Below are 25,499 nucleotides of genomic sequence, written 5' to 3' on the forward strand. Positions count from 1 at the left end.
TTCGCCCACTCATCCACCACATCCCACTGGGCATGGATGGGGGGGCACAGGAAGAGGATGAGCCCACCTCTGGGAGCTCAGTCCTGAGGAACTGTAAGCTGATTTGGGACAGATGGCATTTGGGCGTATGCCAAGTGCTGTCCAGGAAGCTCCCGCTCTAAACCCTGGGTGCCATGGGATGAGATAACGTGTATATCTAGCCTGTTGCTTGTTAGCTGTTGATACACATACGTCACCTCATTTAATCCTGACAACAAACCTACAAGGTAAATCTTAGCAGATCATTTTACAGACGAGGATATGGAGGCACAGAGGGGTGGTCTTGGTTGCTTGGTGTCACGGGGCAAGTGAATAGCAATGCTGAGCTCTGAGGTCTCAGGGTCCAGCTGCGTCCCCCTGAGCTAGCTGAAGAGATGCTTGACACTGAATCACGAACCTTCCTTATCAAGCAACACACACAACTACTCCTCAGTGAGAATGAAGGGCTGTACCTACTGGGCGGGGTGGGGGGAGCGGTGTACAGGGTAAAGGACTGAGCAGACCCAGAGCTCTCCTGGAAGAGGCCTGCTTTGCAGACCAGGATGTGTGGAGGGGAGGGGGTTGAGGCATGGAGCTCGTCCCAGCTGTTGCGCTGGGAGGCAGAAGATCAGAGTTGTGTTCTATTTCTGCTATCCCATTGCTGTGTGACCTTCGGCAGGTCCTGATCCTCTCTAGGCTTTCCTTTCCCCAGCTGTGTATTAGAGCATCTCCTGGGTCCTTGCTGGTTCTCACTCTCCAGGGACTCCAGAAGCTCCAGCATCAAACTCTTTACTAACTCAAAAAAACCCAAGGCTGCGACTATTCACCTTAAGGGGTTCTTGCTGGGATTAAATGAGGCTACGCAGAGAAATGCTGGGTAGCCCGAGCAAAGCACAGCCCCAGAGCCAGGGCTCGGCCACCTGGAACTCTGCATGTGGCCTCAGGAAGCTTGTTTCTGCCCTGGCCCCGTCTTAGGCTTCACCTGTCACTGGTAGAGCTCCCAGGGAAGCAGATGCTAAGATGGAGTCAGGAATGCAAAGGCAGTGGAGGAAGCAGGTGGGGACCGGGGCCGGCGGGGGAGGGGGGGCGTGGCTCAGTCCGGAATGCAGGCCTGCCACCTCCTGGGCTAGTGCAGCGGGGCTCAGGGGCAAAGACTGCCCATTGGAGGATCCCAGTGTTGGGTGGAGATGCCTGGGCCCTGGCTCCGTCATCTTGCTCCGTCATTAGCTGGCCCTCCATGTCCCCCACCTTCCTGAAAAGCGACCTGGGCTGGTTAGCTGAGGGGACGCCAGAGAGGGCTGTCGACCAAATGCCCTCCTCGAAGGGAGGTCTGAGCATTGCATCTCAATGTCTGCCCCATTGGAAAGGGCCGCCCTGTCCTGTGGGGTGGGAGGTCCCAGGCATCAGCACCCCCACGCCCTCAGGCCCAGGGCAGGCCTGGTGGGGCAGAGCTGAGTCTGAAGGGAACAGCAGCAACAAGTCAGAGCCCAGGTGTACATGTGTGTGCATGTGTGCACGCGTGGCAGTTGTGTACAGGTATGTGCCAGTGTCCAGTACAGGGACATGTGCTTGGGCATGAGCCTGCACACACGTGTGTGCAGGGTATGGAGGTACACACTCGTGTGTGTATGGACATGTACCCAAGGGCCCTGTCTGGTTGTGTGCGCATGCCCACACGCATGTGCATACATGTATGCACACGTGCAGTATCCTGTGTCCCTCTGGCATGCAGGTGGGGGCTGCCGGCTCTGGGCACGTCTGACAGGTGGCAGCTCGGTCCAACCACCTGGGTTCAACCCAGTCCCTGGGAAGGGAGCTGGCAAAGTGAGGTAGAACCCACAGATGAAAAGGGACACTGGCTCTGGGGTCAGGGCAGGAGTGGTGGTGGTGGTGGGGGGGACCCTGGGCCGCCAGAGAACAATAGTAGAAGCCCTGCGAGGTTCCTGGAGCCCAGGCTCAGCCCCTTACCCATTTGGTAGGGGTGAGGTAGAGAGTATTATTCTCCCCATTTTACAGATAGCATGCTCTCTGAACGTTTGCCTCTGCTAGGTGGAGCAGAGAGGACAGAGTAGGACTCACCCTTCCCTGATTGGGGGGGAGGAGCGTCTCTCCCCTTGAGAGTCCCGTCCTGCAAGGCAGGCATAGTTTCTGCCCCAGGGAGCCGCTCTGACCGCAAATTCCCAGGAGATAGGATGTCCTTTGTCCTCCAGTCTGGGGGCGAGGGGGCCGAGAGCACTCCCCCCTCGGGCCTGGTGGAGGGGTGGAGCCCACCCCTGGCAGGCCCAGTGACGCAGATCAGCAGTGGGGAGGCCGCCTGGGCTGGGGGTGAGCCAGGACCTGCGGAGGCCCCTCTGTCCAGGCCAGATGGCTGCCGGCTCCGGTGGGAGGGGCTGCCAACCCCGCCGGTCAGTGTCCTGGCCCAGGTTCCACACGCTGCCCTTGCCCAGTCCAGGCCTTCAGGTTTGCGGAGCGGGCCAGTGAGGGGGCTTTCTTCGAGATGTGCATTACCAGCCCCCCTGCACTGACCCCTTACTCCTCACGCCCAGGGCCCAGCCAGCCCTTCAGGGTCCCATCTCTGCACTGACCAAGGCCCTGCGGGAACCCAGGAAGGTGGCCTGGGCAGTGAGGCCTTCTTCATGGCATCTCCTTTTCCTCCAGAGTTCAAGCTGGATCAACTCCTCGTTCATTCATTCCTCCAGCAAAACATAAATCAAGTGCCTACTGCACCCCAGCCCTGTTGTGGGCTCTGGAACCACACGGATGCATAAGACAGAGCGGCCCCTGCTCTCATGGAGCTGACACGGGCCTGGGGGAGGTGAGACCTCCCCCAGTGTGACCGAGGCTGGGGTCTACTTTAGAAAGGGTCATCAAGGAAGGCCTCCCTGAAGAGGCGGCATGTGAGCTGGAGCTGAAAGGAGAAGGAGCCGGCCAGGCCCAATGCTGGGGGTGGGAGGAGAAGAAAGTTCCAGGCAGGGGACCCCTGTGGGGGGAGGGTGGGTGTGTGGGGGCCTGGTGTGCACTCCCCGACCAGAAGAGGTAGGAGCAGGGATGCTGGGCGTGGAGCGGTTGGTGGGGGAGTCGGGGGCCAAGACTCAGACGCCTGGTGGGAGTTGGATTTAGGGGAGTGATGGAAACAGAATTAACATTCATAAAGCATGGCGTCAATCAGCCAACTCATTCCAACCTCCCCCAAACCCTATGGTAAATGGGGTTTTTATTATTATTCCTTTTTACAGATGAGTGAACCATAGCCCTGAGAGGTTAAGTCACTTGCTCAGCGACACACTGTAGGTCAGCAGTAGAGCTGGAATTTCCAGTGGACAGCTGGCTCAAGGACCCTAACCATTGTACCACACTGTCTCTCCCGTCCAACAAAGCTTCCTCCAGGAGGCCTTCCCGGACCCCAGAGTTCACTTCCTTTGTTAAGCAACATAGAACCACACCATCCAACCTAAAAAACCATGGGGTCCTCAAGAGGTCATCTCGTCCGTGCCCCTGCCTCCAGTAGACACGGTATTATAAGTCCCATTTTGAAGATGAGACTAGGGTTCATGTCCAGAATCAGTGAAGGGGGTGTGGGGACTAGAGCCCTGACCTTCTAAATTCTTCCACTCAGGTTCCGATCTCTCCCTCCCTGCTTTGAGATGATTCTCGGGTTGTTTCTGGTCTGTTCTCAGCTCAGCATGCTTCCCCAGCTAGACAGCAACCTCCTTCTGTGCTCCCCACAGGGTGGTGCACACAGCAAGTGCATACTCAATGTCTGTGGATGCAATGGGTGGATGAGTACAGGAACACGCTGGGTGTGTGCTGCGCTATCCAAGATGCCTCGAGCAGGGATGTTTGGGGGGAAGGGTGGATGTGAGCCCGCACTGGAAGGGTGTCTAAGAGCGTTTTAGTGAACCTGGGTTAGGGTATTTCTGTCTGGGACGAGAAGGGCATCCCAGCCAGAGGGAATAGCATGTGCAAAGAGAGAGGGGAGGGGGAGGACATGGTGTGATCAAGGAACAGTAATGGTTCCGCTGGACCTGGGCAGGAGGTAGAGGTGGGACCGCAGGGGTGGGGGCTATCAGTCAGGCCAAGGAGCTGGGGCTCTGGCGTGGAGGGTGGGCAGGTGGGGAGAGGGCAAGCGGCTGTCCAGTAAGCCCTGGGAGCAATTCCTGACCTTGCTGAGTAACTTTTCGTGCAAGTCACGTGCCCTCTCTGGGCCCGTTAACCACTCGGCACAACTGAGGGGTGGCACCCAGCCTCAGAACCTTCCGGGCCCTGCATGGAGTTATTCTGTGGTCGCTGCTTTCTTCCAGTCGCAACAGACAACGGAGCTCTGCAGGGTAGATGTGGGATATCTTTAATGCCCCCGTTTCTTTCTGACCACGTGCGGCTGCGCTGACGTACCCCGCCAGCCCTCCCAGAGGCACGCGTCTCAGGGTTCCCGTTCACAAGGGAGGCTGCGTCGACATACTCGTCTTTACCTTCAAGCCCTTCCTCTCGTGGAGCCCCGTCCGGGGCAGGCCCGCACCGTGGGCCTGGGGCTGGGCCTGGGCGTGGCCCAGCTCTGAGGGCGGTGGCATCAGCCGCCTTATCGGTTTCAGCACGGCGGTCGGCATCCACGGCGTCGGCTCCTCCGAGGCCCCAGAGGAGGCAGGAGACAGTTCATCAGGGTCCAGGTCGGCATCACTCCAGCCCTCGGAGCTGTCCCTGTGGCCGTGCGGACCAGCGGCTTCATCCTCAGATGCGGTGGCAGTCTCAGCCGTGCCCTCCCCCAGGTTGCTGTCCAAGTCCCCTGCTGGGTGGCCGGTGGCGCCCTCAAACTTGCTGGCCGTGTGGACGTCTGCTGTATCCTCCTGCTGCTTCTCTGAGCCAAATGAAGGCGCGCCACGGAGCCCCGCCACGGGCTGGGCGCGTGTCCTGGCTCTGCCCTGGCCGGTCCAGAAGAGGGTGAGCTCTTGGCGGCAGGCGGCCACGGCCAGGCTGGTGAGCAGCGTGCTGGACACCAGGTACAGCAGGGCGGGCTGGCCCATCTGCATGAGGACCATGGCGACAAAGGTGACCAGCAGGCCCACGGCGTAGGCTGCGGTGCAGGCCACGAAGTAGACCTGGCGTGAGCGGATTTGCACATCAAAGCGGTGACAGTAGGCCACCAGGAAGCCAGGGACCACGATGTCGCCGAAGCCCAGGATGGAAAAGGCCTGGTCGCACAGCGTCAAGGCCGAGAAGCTCAGCCGAGGCACTTTGAGCACCATGGGTAGCCTCTCGTGGCTCAAGGAATCCATGGGGCCCGAGGCTACTTCCACCATGATGCTCTCCCCGGTCCTGGTGAGGAGCGGCGTGACAAAGACAAAGAAGACATCGAAGGCCAGCAGGGCCAGCAGGAAAGAGGCACAGTTCTTGAATGTGGGCAGCCGCACCCGCCGCAGGACGAAAAGGCAGTAGGCCACACCGAGCGTGTCCTGCAGGAGCCAGGCCCAGCGGTCCTCATTGCGGTGGGCAACCCAGAGGGCGGTCACTGCGGCACACAGGCCGGCCAGTAGCAGCAGGGGCAGCCGCAGACGGGCTCGCTGGCCGGCCACGGGCCACCGGAATTGCTGCAGGGGCAGGTGGTGCACCAGCGGCGCCAGGCAGCTGTAGAGGCTGGTGCCCGCACCCAGGCCGAAGATGGCGATCATGACATAGACAAAGCGGTCATAGAAGTAGTAGAGCAACAGCATGATGGAGCAGGACATGGTGGCCACGGCCCCCGTCATGGCCGGCGTGAAGTCCACCGGCACGTCCTCATCTTCTCCCTCCTGCCCCCCCGCGGCCGCCGCCGCCCCCTGCTGATCGAGCCTGCCGGGCCCCCCTCCTCCTCGGGCCCGGCGCCGCTGCAGCTGGTCTGCCTCGGTCAGGCCCGCCCAGTAGCCGCCGGCAGCCACGGTGCCCACAGCCAGGATGAAGATGACCACCATGTTGTAGTCGAGGATGGGCTCGGGGGGCGCGTACAGGGCCACGCGGACCACGGCGCTGCCGTGGGTGTGGCTGAGCATGTCAAGCATGTCGCTGTAGCGGAGCACGGCCACAGGGATGGTGAGGCCCGGCAGGGGCTGGTGGGGGTCCTGGGATGCCGGCGTGGTATCTGCACACTGTTGGCCGCTGACCCGGCTCACGATGAGCAGCCCGTGGGCACCTTGGCCCTGAGCCAGCCAGCCCTTAGCATAGAAGCTGCAGTTGTCCCTCATAACCATGGCGGTGGTGTGGCGGAGGGGCCGCTGGCTGGCGGAGCTGGGCTGGGCCCGGTGGGAGGAGTCCCGGCCTGGGCACCAAGGTGCCGTGGTGCCATCGTGCAGGGGCAGGAGTGGGGCGTGGTGCAGGTCCCGCGGTAGGGTGACATAGTCAGAGCTGAACAGGATGCAGTAGTCCTTGCTCCAATTCTCTGACACCACGTGGACCACGGCGTACTCCCCCCGGGCCATGGTGCTGGTGAGGAGGAAGAGGAAGCAGCCCAGGAACGCCATCCTCCTCAGCCGCTTACTGCTGCGTCCCAACGTGGTAGCGGCCCCCAGGGGCTGGGTGTGGCCCCGCTGTCACAGAGCAGCCTTGCCTCCTGTCTGGGAAACTGGAGCCACACCTACCTAGTCACAAAGCGTCGCAGCCAGGGCCCAGGGCACTGCTTGGGAGCACAGGGTCCTTCTTCGGTGCCCGTCCCCCAGCCCTGCCTCCGGTAGAGAGGTCCCTTGGGTCCCCCCTCTCTGCTCAGCTCCGGGTGGGCCTGGATCACGTACTTTGAAATAAGACATGAGAGGATGGGGTTGAGGATCCCAGACATGAATTCTGGACCAACTTTGACCCTTACGGACTGGGTAACTGGGCAGATGCTTCTCCTTTCTGCACCTCTGTTTCTTCAGCCGCCAAGAAATGAGAACACTGGACCAGAGGGTTTCTTTTTTTTTTTTTTTTTAAAGATTTTATTTATTTATTTATTTGAGAGAGAGAATGAGAGAGAGAGAGCACATGAGAGGGGGTATGGAGAGGGAGAAGCAGACTCCTGCTGAGCAGGGAGCCCGATGCGGGACTTGACCCTGGGACTCCAGGACCATGACCTGAGCCGAAGGCAGTCGCTTAACCAACTGAGCCACCCAGGCGCCCCTAGACCAGAGGGTTTCTGAGGCCCCTGGGAGCCCTGGCCTCAGTGACCTTGCAAACTTTTATTGAGCACTTACTAAGTGCCACATACTTAATCTGTACTCATCACGTCCTCGCAGGGAGGTATTACTATATCCAGCTGGCCTGAGGCTGCGTGACGTCCTCCAAAATCCATGCTCCAAGTAACATGTGACCAGAATTTCATTTCTAGCTTCCCTTGGAGTTAGGAAAGGCCATATGGTCAAGTCCTTGCCAATGGAATTGAGCAGAAATGATGTGAGCCCCTCAGGAGCCTGGACAGAGATCATGAGCCTCCTCGTTTGTCTCTTCCCTTCTGCCAAATCAGTCATGGGAAGGCCATTGACTACGGTGAGGAGGACATAGCCCTAAGGGATGGAAAGAGAGAAAGGAAAGGAAACAGGACCCTGGATGTCTGCACAGAGCAGTGGTATGGGATGCTCACCACGGACTCTTGGACACATTATCTTCCTTAAGCCCTCGGCTCATTGTGGGTCTCTTTGTTATAGCAGATTACCTTACCTGAACACCCCCACTTCATGGGTGAGTAAACCTGAGCTCAGAGAAGCCCACCCCACAGGCCTTGGATCCAGCGCCCACACTGACCCCTCCCTTCGGCCTTGAGCTGTCCAGGGAGCTGCCCGGCTCTTTGACTGCAGAAGGCTTCTTGGCCATGCAGCTCTGCCCCCTGCCTGGAGGCCTCGCCCGCTGCTTATTCTCATCCTTCAGGCCTGCACCCCAATGTTCTCTCCACCACCATGGCCAGGAGCAAACAGGCCCCCTTCTTAGCATTCATGATCACAACTCAGGTCTTTGCTTATGTGTTTCCTGGTTTATTTTCTGTGTCTCCCTGGTCGAGTTCCATGAGGACAGAGACCTTGTTCATCTCACTGCTGCTCTCAGATTCTGGAATAGCAAATGATACTCAGAAAATATGTGTGGGGGCGCCTGGGTGGCTCAGTTGGTTAAGCGACTGCCTTCAGCTCAGGTCATGATCTCAGGGTCCTGGGATCGAGCCCCGCATCGGGCTCCCTGCTCCGCTGGAAGCCTGCTTCTCCCTCTGACCCTCCCCCTGCTTGTGTTCCCTCTCTCACTGTCTCTCTCTCTCTGTGTCAATTAAATAAATAAATAAAATCTTTAAAAAAAAAAAAAAAGAAAATATGTGTGGGATGTGTGCATGAATGACCCTGCTTTTCAGTAGGAGGGACTGAGGCCCCGGGCAGTGAAGAGACTTTTCCAAGGTGACACGTGAGTGGTAGAGATGAGATGGAAACCCAGGCTGTTGGGCGGAGGATCTTATGGCTAACGCTGCCATGCTCTCACATTGTGCTCAGGGGACAGTGGCCGGCCGCTTGTCCCAGATGACTGGGACTGGCTAGCAGATGGGTGTGTTGAAAAAAATCGGTTGAAGATGGGACTCATTAAAAATTCACCCCCATACTTTACATTTGGTATTTAGAGGTGAGACCTTTGGAAGATAATAGTGTCATGAGGGTGGAGCCCTCGGGAATGGGATTGATTTCCTTATAAGAGACACAGGAGAGAAGATCTCCCTCTCCACCTCATGAGGATCCAGCCTGATGGCGGCTGTCTGCAAACCAGGGAGAGAGCTCTCACGAGGAACGCACTCAGCCAGCACCTTGATCTCACACTCCCCAAGCTCTCGGAACTGTGTGAAATCATACTTGTTGTTTAAGCCCTGGTCTATTTGTTATACAGCCCATGCTGACTGAGACAAAGTCCAGAATCAAGGTGTCAGCAGGGCCATGCTCCCTCCAAGACTCTGGGTAGGACCCTTCCCCATGTCCTTCCTCACCCCTTCCTCATTTGGGTGGTGGCTGGCAGTCCTTGGTGTCCCTTAGCTGCAACCATATCCCTCGCATCTCTGCCTCTGCTGTCCTGGGGCCTTCTCCCTCGTACTGCATTGGGGCCCATCCGGTGACTTCATCTTAACATTATTACATCTGCAAAGATCTCATTTCCAAATAAGGTCACATTTACAGTCCTGAGGTTTAGAACTCTAACATATTTTTGGGAACACAAGTCAACTTAGAAAACACATTTTATTTTCACTTTCACAGGGCATCCAGTCACTGATCTCCTTAAGGCATCTGCTTTGATTACGGGTCCATCCCCTGGAGTTCCAAGTCACCTTCCTTGTAAACTTCACGCTGATGAGACACCATCCGTAACACCAAGCTTTGGGTTCTTTGGGGGCGGGGGGAGTGGAGGGCCAGCTTCAAGGACCTTGCAAAGTGGTTGGCAACTAGAACCACGTGGACTCTGCCAATCTCTTCCCACCCAGATATTTCCATTTGTCTCACCCCCACCTGAGTTGACAGCTAATTGTTTGTGTGACTCAGATTGTGTCTTTCAACTGAGTTTTCGGAAGAGACAACATTTCTCCTTGTTTGTGCAATTCTGTTTCATCCATGGCTATAACATTTAATTCAATTACAAACAGTAATTGCAATGACAAGGTAACTGCCAAAAATACATTAGGGAACAGAGCCAGCAGACTGGTGAGCGTACCCCCAGCTGGTGCGGGGACACATGGCAGGGCCCGGGGACTGGGGAAGGCTGCCCACCGCTCCTCCCGTGGGCTCCCACGGAAGCAAGACCTCTCTGCATTCCGGCACCTAGATCCGAGCACGGCAGGGCAGCTGGCCAGCCCCTCCCTGAGTGCTGTGATAAGAAAACTGTCTGGACCCCCGCTGATGTTCAGCTTAGACCCTCGCTCCGGGCCCCGCTCTCCCAACACAGGGAGTCTTGGATCTCTCAAAAACTGACCAGCACACCCACTGAGGTGGCTGTTGTTGAAAACATTGCTAGTAACAAGTTCTGGTGAAAATGTGGAGAAATTGGAACTCTCCTACATTGCTGGTGGGCATGTGGAATGGTGCAACTGCCCGTAGAAAGCCATTTGGTGGGTCCTCCATAAGTGAAACGTATGACCCAGCAATTCCACCCCCAGGGTATATAACAAAAGGATCGAAAACAGGTGTTCAAAAAAAAAAAACTTGTATGTGAATGTTCATAGCAGCACTCTTCACAATAACATGGACTAGGCGGAAAGAACCTGAGTGCCTTCAGCGGATGAATGGGTAGTGTGGGCTCTATACAACAGAATGTCATTCAGCCATAAGAAGGAATGAAGTTCTGATACCTGCTATGATGTGGATGAATCTTGAAAACGACCGGACACAAGAGGACAGATATTGTATGGTTCTACTTTTAGGAAATATCCAGACTCAGGCAAGCTACAGAGAGAGAAAGCAGGTCCCTGGTGGCTGGAGGCTAGGAAGGTGGGATGGGAAGTGACTGCTTAATGGGAATGGGGTTTCCATTAGGGTGATGAAAAAGTTCTGGAACTAGACCACTCTATGCCCCTATTTGGGGGTGCCCGCCCTTCCTCCCTGATCTACCTTTGGATTCCTGGTGTCCTGGTTCAAAGAATTCTCTTTAGGCTCACTCCCTCTGAGGCTTTTCCTGGGACCTGGCTCACTGAATGCTTTTGGGTGTCTATCCAATCCCTGCTTCCCCAGATCCTCCCAACCCCCCCACCAAGGCCCTGGAGCTGCTCTTCTCTCTGGCTGTTTGCAGGGGGCGCCCTGCACAATGCCATGGAAGGCATGGTCACTCAAGTGGCTGATGCTGGCTAGAGGCGATGTCTCTGCCTTCTGTTTGGGGGAACACCTGGAGCATTTATCTTTATCCACTCAGGGCAGCAAGGACAGCTGACTTCGCAGAGCAGGCCTTAGCCCAGTGTGGCTGCTCAGGAAGGGTGGGGAAGGCGCCCAGCTTACCTGGCCCACTCACTGCCCTCACTTCCTGGCCCAGCGCTGTCCTAGATGCATGTTCTAGAGATGGTACAGACACTGAGAAGGGACTGGATCCCCATCTGCTCCCTGCCCGACTACCCCAGTAATGAAGGCGAGAGGCAGGACGTCCTGCAGGTCTACCTCCACGTCGTCTCCTGCCCCTGCTGGGCTCCCACTCCACTCTCCCAGTCTCCTCTTGGTATACTGAGCACACGGCCCCCGCCCCTGCTTCTGCCCCCACCTGCCTTGGCCCAGTGGGCAGTGAGGCTGGGCAGCAGGCATCTGTCCAGGACCCCTCGGAGGGGCACTGGGAGTGGGTGGCAGTCTGGTGGCCGAAGATGGTCCCTGGAGTTATCTCCAAACAATGATCTCATTGATGTTTCCAACACACATAGAGCTTTGAAAAATATATGTGGTGCAGTCCTGTCTTGAGCCCGAGCCTGACCAGCTGGATCTGCAGGGGTTGGCGGGCTGTACAAGGTAGGGATAGCAGGCAGTGCTCTGGCATGAAACAGCAACAGGGCTGGGACACTCGGAGGCTGGGCCGGGCTCAGGAGTGGGCTCCCTGACACCCACGCTTTGTAGGGGCCAACTTCTACAACCAGCTTTGTGTCTGCATGCTGTTAGTCCACAAACTAGGGAAACTGAGGAATTTCTCTAGGGAGGGTGTTGGAGGGACCTGTGGGGCAGAACTGCTGCATAGGGTTAAACAACGGTAGAGGCTGAGTGAGGCCAGCCTGGGCTCACATCCAGCCATGCCACTGCTGGGTGCCCTGGGGCAGGCCTTGTACCCTCTCTGTACTTCCCTTTCCCCATCTGTTAAGTGGGGATAACAGCCCCTGCCTCACAGGGTGGTATGAAGAGTAGGTGAGGGGCTTGACTGCGCCTGGCACCTAGTAAGCACTCAATCAATGATAGTATTGCTGGTGTTGAAATGCAGAGACCAGCTCCCGTTTCTCTTTGGACTGAGGGTGGGCAGTTGAGTTTGAAGTCAAGGGGCTCCATGAGATGATCCTGAGCGACCCTTGAGCTGGGGGCTGATGAACCCCCTGCCTGGGCTGAGCAGAGCCTGGGTGGGTGCAGGGAGACCCACAGAAGCTTCTGGTGCCCTGGGCTGCACTGTTTGCAGTTAAGTATCCTTTTAAGGGGTGGAGGGGTGGAGGAGTGGAGGATGTTGGAAAGGAGGGGAGTGCATACTGGGAATCAGGATGGACGTACAGAGAACCCTCACTGCTTCCACCCAGCTGAGCTCAGCAACTGGACACTGGCCTTGCCATTTTGGGCTGGTCCTATTTTCACCTGGGACTTGTCCCCAACCAGACAAGGCCTGGTTGAGGCCTCCTGCTGCCCCCTCCCCCCAGAGCTGCTCTATCTGTCCTGGCCTCCTGAAACCCCAGCCCAGTGCCTGCAGCCCACTGAGGGGGCGGAAAGAGCCCCGAGACTTTGATCTCAGTGGGATCCCCAGGCCTCAGTTTCTTTGGCTGTAAAATGGGATGGTTCCTGCCTCCATGAGTTACTTGAGGATTAGATAATAAATGCTAAAAAGGATTTGGCTGATTGCAAAGCAGTTTACAAATGCCCACAATTAAGGTATTATTATCTGGATTCTAAAACCTCCCTCCCTCCCTAGCACGTGTTTTTCCCACATCTGACTCCCTCCCCAGTCCTATCCCAGGGCATCTGACCCAGTAGCGGCAGCAGGACTGAGGAGGCCTGGAGGGGAAACTGAGGACCCAGGGCAGGGGCCATGTTGTCACACTCAGAGATGGAGGGGCCTGAACTGGAAAACCAAAACCCCACAGGGCGGTTTTTCCTCCATCTGTGCCCCTGAAGGAGGGTCCCAGGGAGAAATGGGCTCAGATGGGGTACTCCAGAGACTGCAGCCTCTGGGTGCGACGTGGAGAAGAGCTCTCCCAGGCTTGAGGGAGGGGCTGGTCCTGCAGTGAACCCCCCCAACACCCTGCAGCTGCCGAGCCTCTCCCCCAGTGTAGTGACATGTGTATCCGTCCGATCATCACACCCCCACTCACTCTGAAAGGACTTCTTCCCACCCAGTCCATAAACTGAACCTCAGGGCACAGTGACCCTCAGAAACCCCATCTGGGGGCCTATCTTCACCCTGGTCCCTGAGCCATGGGCTGTGGAAGGGTTAAACTCTGAGCTCCTGCCTGTGGCAGAGGAGATACAGTTCTTTGGGACCTGGATGTTCCTGAAGCAGCCCCTTCTCCCTTCTGTCTCTGAATGGGAGGCATCCTGAGGCTCACTGGGACCAGCTCGTGCCTGCCCAGGGCCCCCGAGCAGCTTCTCTGATGACTGTCAGCCTCGCCTTGGAGGTGGCCTCTGACGTCCTTCCAGAGCTGATGGCTTCACAGTTGACTGCTGGTACTCGTCTTGGGAGTGCTGCTCATCTCTGCCCCTTGTGCTGAGCCTGGCAGGGCTGAATGCACAGCAGGTGCTTGGAGGGGGCCCAGGAGGCACCAGCAGGAAAGGGGCAGAGCCCCAGCTCGGCCCCCCGGGACCTCTTCGCCATGCAACCTCCTTCCAATGTCCCCTGCTCCTCCCAGGCTCTTCCATCCTTGGGGAGCCCCTGCCCCCACAGTCCAGCTTGTGCAGGAGAAGCTTTGCTTTCTCACTTCTTCACTGGGTGAAAGGCAGAGTTGGGAAAGATGCCTCGATCCTGGGCACTTCTGGTCCCTCCGGTTTGACATGTCCCTCTCTGGGACTTCTCCCTCACCCCCCACTTGTTCCGGAGGCTGTCAGCCCATCTCTGTCCTGGTGCGTCTGGTCCCCTCCCTGTGTCCCTGGTCCGAGACCCAGGAGTGAGAGCCAGGCTGCCCTGTCCCTGGGTGCCAGGGTGGAGGTTCTGTGTCCCACCCTCTCTCCTGCCCCGGGAGCTGGTGCGGGCTGCCTTCCACAGCACGCTGCTGTGCCCGGACCTTCTCTCCTGGTCCTGTGGCCCGTGTGGCGGGGGGAAGTGCACCCGGGAGCAGCCTTCCTCCCTTGTGTCCCCTGGGGTGGGCTGAAGGCAGGGTGGGCCCCACTCCAGCTCCCCAAGCCTCTGCAGTAGGATTATGCTCCAGCTGTCTCCCGTCGTGGCTGTGGGGTGGGCATCCGCCACTCTGCTGCCTCCCTTTCCTGGCCTCGTGCCCCCACCCGCTTCCTGTGCTCCCTTTCCCTGAATCGGTTCTGGAAACCTTGTCTCTGGGTCTGTTTCTGGGGATCTCAAGCCGAGGCAGTGTCAAGGCCTCCCTAACTCTACCTCCTGCTTCCAGCTCCACCCCTCCCTTGGGGCTGGGACACATTCCTGTCGGTCCCATTGCCACACCTTGGCTCAAGCTGTCCCCATAGCCCCCGCTCCATCCAAAGTGTCCTTGGCCAGCACTGTTCACACGTGGCCCTTCTCTCCCCGTGACTCCCCCCTTCTATAAGAGCCGTCTTTGTCAGCTGGGTCTGCAGACCCATGCCCCCAGTTGCTCACCTTGCACCCCATCTGGATGGGTGTGGGTGGTGTCAGGTTTCCCAGCCACACGCAGGCCCCAAAGACTGAAAAGCGGCCTCCGTTTCTCTGTGTGCTCCCCACCCAGCCCCGCACAGTCCAGGCCTTCACAGATGCTGGTTATTTACAGCAGCCTCCCCACCAGAGCTGACACCCTTTTCTCTGAAAGCCTGGCTCCACTGGCCCAGTACTTCCGGCCACAGGAGTTTCCAGGGGGTGCTGGCTGGTTGCCCCAAGAGCCAGCTGTCCTGCTCCAGGACACTCAGGCAGAGAGGGGTCAAGTGCCCTGCCCCTCCTCCTACCTTCGATTAGCTAATCATGCTGCCCCAGAGGGCATCCAGGGGACCACAAACACCCTGTGACCAGCAGAGAGGCTGCCCCGGAGGCCAGACCACTGAAGCCAGCAGGCAGGGGGGCCCTGAGTATTCTCCGACCCCTGAAAGGGAGCCTGGCTTTGTCTGGGGCACACCCTGGTTCTTGCTCATAGGACACTCCGTCTCCCTCCCACCCCCATCTTCCCACACAGGGGGAGACACCAAGAACAGGAGGTGACAAAAAGCAGGGTGTGATACTGTGGGTGGTTAAGGAGGGGGAGCCTGAGTGGCCTGCAGGGGAGTAAAGGTCCAAGGGTGCGAGGCAGCAAGACAGGGCATTTCTGATGGCAGTGCCACAGATGAAATCATGGTGGCTTGGGAGGATTTCTTGTGGTGTGTCCTGTGATCTGATGATGTCACCTGATTTCTAATGACCTTGCCTGGGGCTTCTAGCAACCTGGCCTTGGCTCCCATTGGTATTGGAAAGCGTTGCCAACACCCGGAGGCATCATCACGGTGATGCTGTCACTGGAGTTTCCCATGATGCCCCTAGGACAGCAATTGCCCCCACGCCCCGGGGGCTGAGAACAGGCCCCAGGTCTCCAGTGGGTTGGCCGTCTTGTGCTCTGGGAGAAGACACATCTCGGAGGGACCCGTGTGCTGCTTTGGATTTCCAGCTGGCTATTTCCACTCCATTCTCATTCCTTCTCCACGGGGGGAGCCAGAGGCCCTGGACCCAGACCAATCCTGGAGATTATTTCCCGTTCATCCCATGGCCCAGATGGTGGCTGCTCTCACAGGCCTCGAACTCCTGCTCAGCCGGGGATCGGGGGGGTGGGTGCCCAGGCTGTCAGTGCCAGCAGCTTCTGGGGATACAGAGCGTGGGAAGGGACTGCTCCCTTCCACAGACAGGGCAGCTGGCCGAGCCTGGAGCCCATCTTCCAGTCGCTGGCCCACCAGCTCAGACCGCCGTGGACTGCTTGATGCTGTGGAAGCTGACCCGGGTCGGGGAGGTGGGGATGGACATGGCGCGGGCCACGCGGGCACGGATGGAGTGCTTGTCCTGCCATCGGTGCCACCTCTTCCGGATGGCCGAGCGGACCTGCGGGCACGGAGCAGAGCATGCTGCCTGAGCCCGGGGGCCACCGCAAGCAGCTGTACTTGTGAGCAGTGCGCAGGTGTGCAGTGCGCCGGTGAGCAGTGCGCAGGTGTGCAGCGTGCAGGTGTGAGATGCACGGGTGTGCAGCACGCAGGTAAGCAGTGCGCAGGTGTGCAGCGCACAGGTGTGAGATGCACGGGTGTGCAGTGCGCAGGTGAGCTGTGCGCAGGTGTGCAGTGAGCAGGTGAGCAGTGAGCAGGTGTGAGATGCATGGGTGTGCAGTGCGCAGGTGTGCAGTGCGCAGGTGAGCTGTGCGCAGGTGTGCAGTGAGCAGGTGAGCAGTGAGCAGGTGTGAGATGCACGGGTGTGCAGTGCGCAGGTGTGCAGTGAGCAGGTGAGCAGTGCACAGGTGTGAGATGCACAGGCAGCTGAGCAGCAGGCGGTGACATTCACATCGTCAACGTTGTTTATTTGCATATTTGTTAGGATGATTTTCTCAAGTGTTCTGAGAAGGGGTGCTTTCTCCCCATCCACACAAAGGCAAAGGCATCAGACGTCTTTGCCATGAAGAATTCCCACCTTCAGCACAAATGAATGCCCCACCCAAGGGCTCAGCCCTTCCTGGTTTCAACAAGCCTTTTCCTAGACTCATTGATGAGACTGAAGCCCAGGCTTCTGACCCCCTCCCCTCCATGCCAACTGCCTATGAGAGCAAAGGAGTGGGCTTGCCACTATAGGAACATGTGGGCAGGTGGCAGGGACCCTCCTGGGGCTCCCAGCAGCATCCCCATTAGAGACTTGGGGGCAGGGAGGAGAGAACTGGCGTGTGGAGGGCAGGAGGAGGCTATAGACAATTGCAGGTCCCAGGAGGCCCCCCACCATGCTGAGCTCTGGGACCCTGGTGTCCTTACCTCACTGTTGAGGAAACAGTAGAATACAGACACGAAGAAGCCCTGGGGTGGACAGAGAAGGTGGGTCAAGGGACAGGGGCAGCTGGAGCCCTACTACCTAGCCTCCGGGCCGCCCCCTTCCTCTCCACAGCCTCCTGCCCCTCCGGGCCCTCCCCTGCCTGGAAGAACTCCACCCAAGGGGGCACGGGGGACAGCCAGGGCCAGAGCGAGGGGTGGGCGGCGGTACCTGGAAGGATTCCAGGAAGGAGTTGAAGTAGATGAAGACGACCCGGGAGACCTCGTCCTCCCCAGGGTTCACGAAGAACAGCATGTACGTGATGCCCAGGAGGGGAAGCAGCACCAGAGTGGCTTTCACAGCCTTCCTGAGGTGGGGCGGGGTGGGGAGGCCCAGAGTCACGGCCCACCCCAGGAGCGGGGAAGAGCGCCGGGCCTGGGGGCGGGGTGCCAGGTCCCCAGAATGTCTGAGACGGGGAGCTGGGGTTTTCAGGAGGGGCTGTTGGACCTGTGTCCGAGGTTAGGATCTCTGGAGCCCCCGTGGTTGGGGGAGGGAGGCGGGCCGGGTTACCTGTACTGAATGGTCTCAGATGTGGTGGACGCCCGGAGTTTGGTCATGAGAATGCGGACGATATTGAAAAGGAAGATAAAATTGATCTGTAATTAGAGCACACAGTGGGATGGTGTGGGCGTGTGTGTGTGTGTGGACAAGATGCTGGAGGCAGGCGGGGTGGACAGGGCAGGGCCTCGGTCTGCATGGGGACCCTGTCACTCCACAGTAGGCACTGACTGTCCCCCTCTGCTGCCCGCACCCCTCCACCCAGGTTCTTACCAGCAGGACCAAGATCATGGGGCCCTGGTAGATGTAGTCAGTATACACCCCAGGCCTTTTGCCAAACCAGCACCTAGAAAGCCACAGAGGGGAGGTAAGTGGAGAGGTCACCTGGGTCCAGTTCAGCAGCATGGGGAAGGGCAGTGCTTGGCCAGGGCAGGACTGGGGCCAAAAGCCAGGGGCTGGGTGTCTCAATTCCAACCCCGGCAGAAGATCAAGACCCCACCACAATGCCTCAGTTATTCATCTGCAGAATGGGCAGACAGCACCCTGTATTAGGAGATGTAAAGCTGGAAGCAGGCAATGTGGCAGGGAGGGGGGTTGTGGAAACAACCCCTGAGTGGAACAGGCCAGGGCTCAGCACACCACTGCTCCCCTGGGGCCCCGCTGGGGCTCTGGCACGAGCCCCCTCCTGGTGCCTGGTGCCCGTCACGCAGTGGGCCCCCAGCAGCCAGCAATCTCTGAGTCCCTTATTTGCAGCCCGAATGACCCCCAGGCCGAGATTCCACAAGTCTCACCTGTTTGAGAGCCAGAACTGCTTTTCATTTTCTTGAGTTTCCCTCCAGCAATCTCTTGGGGGATCTGGGGAGTGGGTTGGGATGGGGCACATGGAAAGTCCCATGTCCTTGTGCAGAGAAATGGCCTCCAGGGGATGCAGACCCACAGTGCTTAGAAACTGACATTTTTATGTGAAACCTCTTGACTTTTTAAGGTTTGAAACAGATTCCAGGTTTCAAAAAACACCACATTGGCCAAATACGAGCTAGACCCCAAGTCGAGTCCTTAACCCCGGGGTCTACAACTTCTTTCTGGTGTCTCACACCTGGATCCCTTCTGCTGCAGTGTCAGCGTCTTACCACTAGATGGGGCTCCAGAGCCGCTCAGACAGACTTTCTTAAGATAGGCGCCCTTTTCCCTCCGAGACACACTGGGCAGCTTTTTGAAACCTGTTCTTCCTGTCCTCCCCTGTACTCACTTGCACACCTGCAGGCACAGGCAGCTTTACGATGCTCCTGTGCCAGGACCCAACATCCCGGGCATGACTCCCAAGCCCCCAGTGGTTTCTGGCAGCTGGCCGCCCTCCCCTACCCCGTCGGCTGTGCCAATGCAGAGAGAGCCAGCAGGGCCAGAGTCAGGAAGGATCAGCCTGGTAAATATGAATATCATTTTCCAGGCTCCTTGTCGAGCTCAGTGACATTGTGGCGGCCCCCTCCCCTCTATGGGGGCAGGGAGGAATTGTCATTGTGATGGAGGCCACTTGGAACCCCACTTAGACAATGGGTTCCTAAAAATGCTTTGGCACCTCCCCGGCTGTCTGTATCCACATTTTCTGCCTTTCTCTCAGTGATTCTCAGTCTTAACAGCTAAAAATCACGGTGCCCAGGGTACACTCCAGACCAGTTACGTCCCTCTCTTTGAAGGTCAAGCTTGGGGTTTGGTGCTTTCTTAAAGCTTCCTGGGTGATTTCAGCATGAGCCAAGGCTAAGAACCACTACAGTAGAAATCTAATTTTCAGGGGCAATTGGGAATACCCAAGACCAAAGTCACTTCAGGACTTCAGAGCTGGAAGGACTCTATGAGATCATCAGGATTCATTTCTATTAAATCCATAGAATCTTTTGTAAAATAAATCTTAATATTCATAGAAAACATTTATATGGTCTTTATTATGTGCCAGACACTCTTTTAAAGGCTTACTATTATATGAACTCCTGTCATCCCCACAAAAACCCTTCATGGGAGGCAGTTTTACTGGGATGCCCATTTTACAGATGAGGAAACTGAGGCACACTGTAGTAACTAGTCCGAGGTCATAGAACTACTTAATGATGGGTCCATGGTTCAGGACCTGGGCTGTTTGTCTCCAGACACTGCCAGTAATGCTCATGCTGTTCATGAAATCCCAAGACAGATAAAGGAGCCTGGATCCACCTGTCTAGCCAGCCCCACCTCGAGTAGAGCACTGCTGGGGACCCTCAGATCGAGTCCAGCCCCCAGCACCCTCCCCTATATGGATAAAGAAACCGTGGCCCGCCAGGGAAGGTGATTTGGCCTAAGGTCCTTGGGGAGCATGAGGCGGAGCTGGGCTGGGAGCCTGGACCTCGGGGCTCAGGGGAGGAGGGGACTTACTTCTCATTGTCATAGTACAGCTTCCCGATGGCCCAGGCCACGATGATGGGGAAAGGCACACCTGGGGAGAGACTGGCTGTCACAGAGCTCATCAGTGGGGTCTGGGGGATGCAAGGCCTGGAGGAGCCTTGTGCGACCCAGAGCCCCGAGGTGGGCACGGGTTCCCCTGGGTAGAGCTCATACTCACACATCCAACTTGCTGCACCCCACCCACAAGTAGGAGCAGAGGGCCGTGGTGCTCACCCCAGCCCCGGACCTGGCCCTGAGCTCGCAGGCCCCCTCGCCATCTGGCCAGAGTGTGGGTGCGGAGGGGACAGCCCAGCCGGGGCAGGGGCCAGCGCGCTCACCCCAGCCGATGCAGATGAACATCCACTTGCGCAGCCGGTCGGTGGAGTAGGTGAGCACAATGGCCGTGTGCAGGTAGCAGCCCTCCCCGAACATCCAGAAGAAGTTGGTCACGTGAAAGTAGTTGTAGGCGGCTGTCACCAACCTGCACCAGACCTACCACCGCCCCCCCCCAGCAGAGATGACACTTAGACGGGGGAGGGGGCGTGGCAACAGCAGCACCCCACCCTGGGCCTGGGGCCTCTCAGTAGGATGCGCCCGCCCCCACCAGGGAACCATTCCTGTTTTATTGGGGCTCGAGGCCTGTGCCCAGCCCATTTTCCACCAGGGCCATCCCATCCAGACCCTTCCTCTGACCCTGGGGCTGCCCCTCCAGGACACACCACATTGCTCTGGTGGACTTCGGGGCTCATGGTGAGCTGGACCACAAACCACGTGGCATTGCGCAGGATGAAGGCCGAGATAAGGTTCCAGTGGATGATGTTTCTTAGGCACCGGATGCTCCTGGGGGGCAGCAGGGGAGGGTGGGTAAGCTGAGGGATGGGCCACCAGCATCCCTCCAGCCCAGATGGGTGGATGGGGAAACTGAGGGCAGGGCTCACTGGCTAAGTCACACCGGGAGGTGGCAGCAGAACACTCCTGATGCCCCCCAGGGTCCTTCCTCCCAGAGACCCACCCAGACCTAAGCTCTGGTGGCAGAGCCTGCCACACAGTCGATGCTCCAGGGACCAGGGGCTTCTTGCTTACTGGGGATGCCCCTCCTCCCATGGCACCCTGCTTCTCCCTGTAGCTCCCCGCGTGCAGGCCTGATGCTCAGCTCCTACCCCTACCCCCCTTCCTGGCACTGTGGGCTTGCAATAGTGCTGGGCCCACACAGGTTCGAACCCAAAGGGCTCCACCTTCCCGGCCTCCCAGATGGGTGCATCCCGGCATGGGTGGGGGTGGCACAAGGCGAGCCTGGGCTTCAGCTATCCGCCGTCCCCCTAGTAGTGACTGGGCTAGGGGGGCAGCAGTGGCCCTGCCAGAGGTTCCAAGAGACATGGGACTCGTCTATCACCCCCTCCCACTGAGGTGAGGGGGCAGGCCCCCCCCTCATCATCAACCCCTCACCCAGAGCTGCCTCCTGCATCTTCCTTCTCTACCCTGCTCAAGGTCCGGGCCTACACAGCCTTTCTCACCTGAGCCGCAGAAAGAGGACAAAGGCCACCAGGAGGGCCACCAGGGAGATGCAGTGGCCCAGGTAGTTGATGATGACAGCGACATGGTAGTGTACTTTGCTCTTCTTCTGAGGTAGGGGAGAGGGACAGAGGTGAGACTCCCACACAGCGGCACCCCTGCACCCACTGGACATGTGAGGGCAGCCCCCTCGGGTGGCCGAGACGGAGTTGGTAATAACAGTAGTTACTCCCCTGCCCGAGCCCCGGCTGTGTGTCGTGCGTGGCCCTGGAGCTGTGCCGTCCAATTTGAGACTGTTGTCTGTCTGTCTGTCCCTGAATCCCACTCCCTGTCCACTGCTCCGTCCTGTTGGACAAATACTGGCTACCTCGGGGCTCCACATCACACAGGGGTCCCCACTCCATGTGCGCAGCTCTCACACTCACCTTTCCCTTCTGCCCAAACACCAGGGGGCCATCCAAGGTCCCTCAGCCTCGAACCACCTCTTAACCAGCGTGACAGACTGGCGAGATGCTGAGGCTACAACTGTGTCCCCCACCCCATGATGGGGGACCGGTGGTCCCCAGTGCCCAGCTCTAGGCAGACAGGTCCCGAGAGGGCAGGGCCCATGGAGCCAGAACCGGGCACACAGTGGAGCTCCAGAACTGTGTAAAGGAAGGGGGAATGGTTGTTGAAAGCGGCTGGCTTTGCAAAGCGGGGGAGGGGCCCTGTTAGCGCCTCCTTCCCTTATCCTTTCAGGGTTCTGGAGTGGGGCCAGGCCATGAGGACGCACAGACACTGGCCAGTGGTGAGAAAAGGGTAAGTTCACAAAGGCCTTGTTCAACCTTTCAGGGACACTGAAGAGCGCCTGGCTCTCCATAGAAATTCCTGTTGGGATTCCAGAATCCTTGGACGTCAGAACTGGTCCTAAGGATCGAGTCCAGCCCCACTCTTCTTCCAGATGTGGAAACTGAGGCCCAAACTCACTCACCCAAGCTCGAAGGACGTACCTCTGCAGCAGGACGCCGAGCGGGCATCCGAGGAGAGGCCAAGCCCTCCCTCCCCCTGCTCTTCCCAGTGCCCACCACACCCCTTCTGAAGGCATGTCCTCCCTGAAGAACCTCTAAGGGGCTGATTTTCCTGGCAGAGGCTTTCAGGAACGTGGCAGGAAATCACATTAGCAACTCAGGCTCCGAAGGGTTGAGACCCACTGAGGCGTCAATGGAGGCAGGCAACAGAGAGAGAGAGAGAGAGAGAGAGAGAGAGAGGCAGACAGAGAAGCCGTGGTGTGGGGGGAGCAGGGGGAGAGGGGAGGGGAAGAAGAGCAGAGGGTATCTATCGCCACCATGCAGATGGGGAAGGGTCTCTGAGTGCCTGGCAATAGATGCCAAATCCAAAGACTCCAGAAGATATGCACACATCCAGTCTGTCTGGCGCTGGTACTTAATTTCCTTTCATTACATTTTCTGCAAATCCATGCTGCGAAGCCCCGGGTAATAACAATGCCTGTGGACTGGAACAGCGCGATGCCCCAGCTCCGTTCACAGGCGCAGGTGAGCGAGCAGGATGTGCGGGGAACCCCTTCACCACCACATGCCATCAGCCGCCCCCCCCCCGGCCCCCACTGCAGCCCGAGCCTGGGTTGTAGGTTGAGGTGGGACAAGTGGGATTTATTCAGCACCTACTGTATGCTGGGCACTGTGCCAGGGGCTTTACAGAGGTCATTACTTTTCTTTCTCACGACGGCCCTCAGAGACTGTCCTTCTGTCTGTTTTTTCCAGTTGAAGAGGCTGCATAATCGGCCCAAGCTGCCGGGCCAGCTACGGCAATTCTGGTCGGCTTGGCCTCCTAGACCCCCTCCTCCCGTGTCCGCCCCGACCGCGGCGCATTTCTGAGAGACAAGCAGCGCCCAGGATCCTTGGAGGGCTTCTGCAGGGAGGATGGGGACGAATGGGGGGTTTTCTCCACTGAGGCCAAAAGGGGAGAACTGGGCCAACCCATTCAGGGGGCTGCCTCAGTGTGACTCCTCCAGCTGGAAGGCCCCGGCCGAGCCCAGCCCCTCATCTGCCATACCAGCCTGGCGCAGTCCGAGAGACGGCAGCCCAGCAGGCCGCGGGGTTACAGTGCCAAGAGCCCGGGGAGACTGCCCAGGACGTGGCAGGGCCACCACCGGAGATGGCCAGCCACACTCAGGAGACAGCCCGGCACCCCTGGAGACGGTCAGCAATAGCCTGAGACGAAGTGCCCGCAATATCTTAGGAGCCACCCAGCGACACTCCAAGAGACCCTTCTGACGGCCTGTGAGACGGCCACTGTTAACTGCAGAAGCAGCCGGGACAGCTGAAGGACACATGGACACAGCCAGTCCCTGAGAACCTGACCAGCACTGTCCCTGTTCAGCGTGGAGACCGGGTGGTACCGCGAGGAAGGGGTCACAAGGTGGCTCTGGGCGGAACCACTCCGCCATAGTCTCAGTGACCAGGACCCAGTAAGGAATCAGTGCCCGGCCAACTTCGAGCAGACTCTGCAAGACACACCTTGTCCCAAGTGTGACTGTGTCCGACCTATCCCAGTGTCTTTACAGGATGACTCTGAGTGCTCGCTATGGCCTTCCCCCTGCTCCCGCCCCGGTCTCTCTCCCACCTCTGCCTGTCCCACTCTGTGGCTCTCTCTCTCTCTCTCTCTCACCAGCTGGTTTCCGGAGCTACTCCCTCACCCTATCCGTGGGCACTCCAGCCCCTTGCTCCTCCAGGTGTGGTCCCCAGACGGGTGACACCAGCATCACCTGGGAGTTTGCAAGAATCTGAGGCCCTGCCCCAGAACCACTGAGTCTGAACCTTCATTTTAGCCAGAAGCCCCGATGATTCTTAAGTATTTCAGAAGTTCTGGCCCAACCAACACAAGCCTACACCCCCAGAACCCCTTTCATGTGGCATCAAGGTGCGCCCTCCCAGGAAGTGCCCAGGGTTCCCCAGATCAGCAGGGTGTGGGGGAGGGAAGCAGAGCATGTATAAGCGTCACGGGAGGTGGGGGTGAGTCTGGGCTGGGAGGAGGGTGGATGTCACTGCAGGGAAGGGAGACTGTGTCTGGGGGGTGCTTATATGGAGAGTGGGGGCCAGTGCAGGGGAGGGGGGTCAGTGCCATTCCCAGGGTTGGGCCATCAACAAGTCAAGCTTCCCAGCTGGGGACTTGTCCCCTGGTGGTGGTGGCTGTAGGCAGTCTCCTCCCTGGCCTGGCCTGTGGGCACCCTCATGAGTCCCATTTCACGGGGCAGCCCTGCAAATCCATTATCTGCAATCCCCTGGGGGCACTGGTGCTTAATTAGGGCTTAGCCCAGGCCCCGGAGCTGAGAAATCAGCTGCTCCATTAATTGGAGACTTCTCTTCCTCTTCTTGATAGCTCAGGAGTGGATGGGGAATCTTGAGAGTGGGGAGGGGTCTGGCTAGAGGCTGGCAGAAGGGAATGGCATTTTCAGTAATTAAATTAATTGATTACCCAGAGAGCCAGGCAGCCGGGCTGGCAGGGGCTGCCCGGGAAAGGGGTGGGTGGCAGCCCCCACCGAGTTGGTAAGCAGAGGAAGGGGGTGCCCGTGTTACCTGGTCTCCTCATCAACAGCCCCCCACCCCCTAGGTGTACCCTACAACCTCCCCTGACCCCTGGTGAGAGGAGAGGCAGAGGGATGGCTCATGGATGGAGCGCCCTCCACAGACCAAGATGCAAGCAGATGTGCCCCTCTCTCTCTGGGCCCTTTTACAGACAAGGAAGCTGGGCCTTGGTGAGGCTAAGTTGCCTGCCCAGGGTCACACAGCACATGTGCTGAAACCAGAATCCAAACTGCAAACCAGCCACCTCCCAAGCCCATGCTGTTCCTGTTATTCTGCCAAAGAGGGGGCTGATGAAAAGTTGGTGTTCCCCAATCCTCCTTCTCCCCTAACCCTGCTGGTAGAGAGAGGGAGAGACCCCTGTCAAGGCAAAAGGGGTGGGAGCTACAGGGTGGTGTCCCCCATCAGCCAACTAGAAGGATGGGGCTTCAATTAGAGCAGGAGGGATTCGGGTGAACCGTGAACTTCCTCTGACATTCAGGGGGCTCCATGCAGGGGGAAGGCGGGAAGCAGCTGTGGCCCTCCAGCTTTTCTCCTGCTCAAGAAGGCGACAGACGCCGCCTCCTCCTCGGGGGTCGGGGGAGGGCAGTTTGTTTTAAGCCAGGAGGCTGGCCTGACCTGCAGTTGGAGATATATCATTGCCTCAGG

At 58.2% G+C, this 25,499-nt stretch overlaps 2 protein-coding genes across 3 annotated transcripts in view; both read right to left on the reverse strand.

Moving 5' to 3' along the window:
• Positions 1 to 4,358: 4,358 nt before the first annotated feature.
• SPPL2C (signal peptide peptidase like 2C) lies at positions 4,359 to 6,545 on the reverse strand. Its single transcript, XM_025890064.2, has one exon. It carries the CDS (start codon positions 6,504 to 6,506, stop codon positions 4,452 to 4,454), a length of 2,055 nt encoding a protein of 684 aa, XP_025745849.1. The 5' UTR covers positions 6,507 to 6,545; the 3' UTR covers positions 4,359 to 4,451.
• Positions 6,546 to 15,602: 9,057 nt separating this feature from the next.
• Positions 15,603 to 25,499, reverse strand: part of CRHR1 (corticotropin releasing hormone receptor 1) — a 46,443-nt gene continuing 36,546 nt past the window's right edge. The window contains exons 5-13 of one of the 2 annotated variants that reach the window (XM_073883136.1): positions 21,273 to 21,379; positions 20,478 to 20,598; positions 20,097 to 20,250; positions 19,750 to 19,810; positions 17,620 to 17,692; positions 17,359 to 17,444; positions 17,020 to 17,155; positions 16,794 to 16,835; positions 15,603 to 15,885 (exon numbers count right to left, since the gene is read on the reverse strand). In XM_073883136.1, the coding sequence (XP_073739237.1) occupies positions 15,745 to 15,885; positions 16,794 to 16,835; positions 17,020 to 17,155; positions 17,359 to 17,444; positions 17,620 to 17,692; positions 19,750 to 19,810; positions 20,097 to 20,250; positions 20,478 to 20,598; positions 21,273 to 21,379 (921 nt within the window). In that variant the 3' untranslated portion in view covers positions 15,603 to 15,744. The remainder of the gene's footprint in view (positions 15,886 to 16,793; positions 16,836 to 17,019; positions 17,156 to 17,358; positions 17,445 to 17,619; positions 17,693 to 19,749; positions 19,811 to 20,096; positions 20,251 to 20,477; positions 20,599 to 21,272; positions 21,380 to 25,499) is intronic. The other variant, XM_073883138.1, reaches the window with a different exon arrangement.

The sequence above is a fragment of the Callorhinus ursinus genome, unplaced genomic scaffold (genome assembly GCF_003265705.2).
Source record: "Callorhinus ursinus isolate GAN/ISIS: 27379988/994484 unplaced genomic scaffold, GSC_fseal_2.0 scaffold50, whole genome shotgun sequence".
Lineage (NCBI taxonomy): Eukaryota > Metazoa > Chordata > Mammalia > Carnivora > Otariidae > Callorhinus > Callorhinus ursinus.

Excerpts from the sequence above, each read along its gene's own strand:
- SPPL2C (XM_025890064.2), bottom strand. The coding sequence starts at position 6,506 with ATGGCGTTCCTGGGCTGCTTCCTCTTCCTCCTCACCAGCACCATGGCC.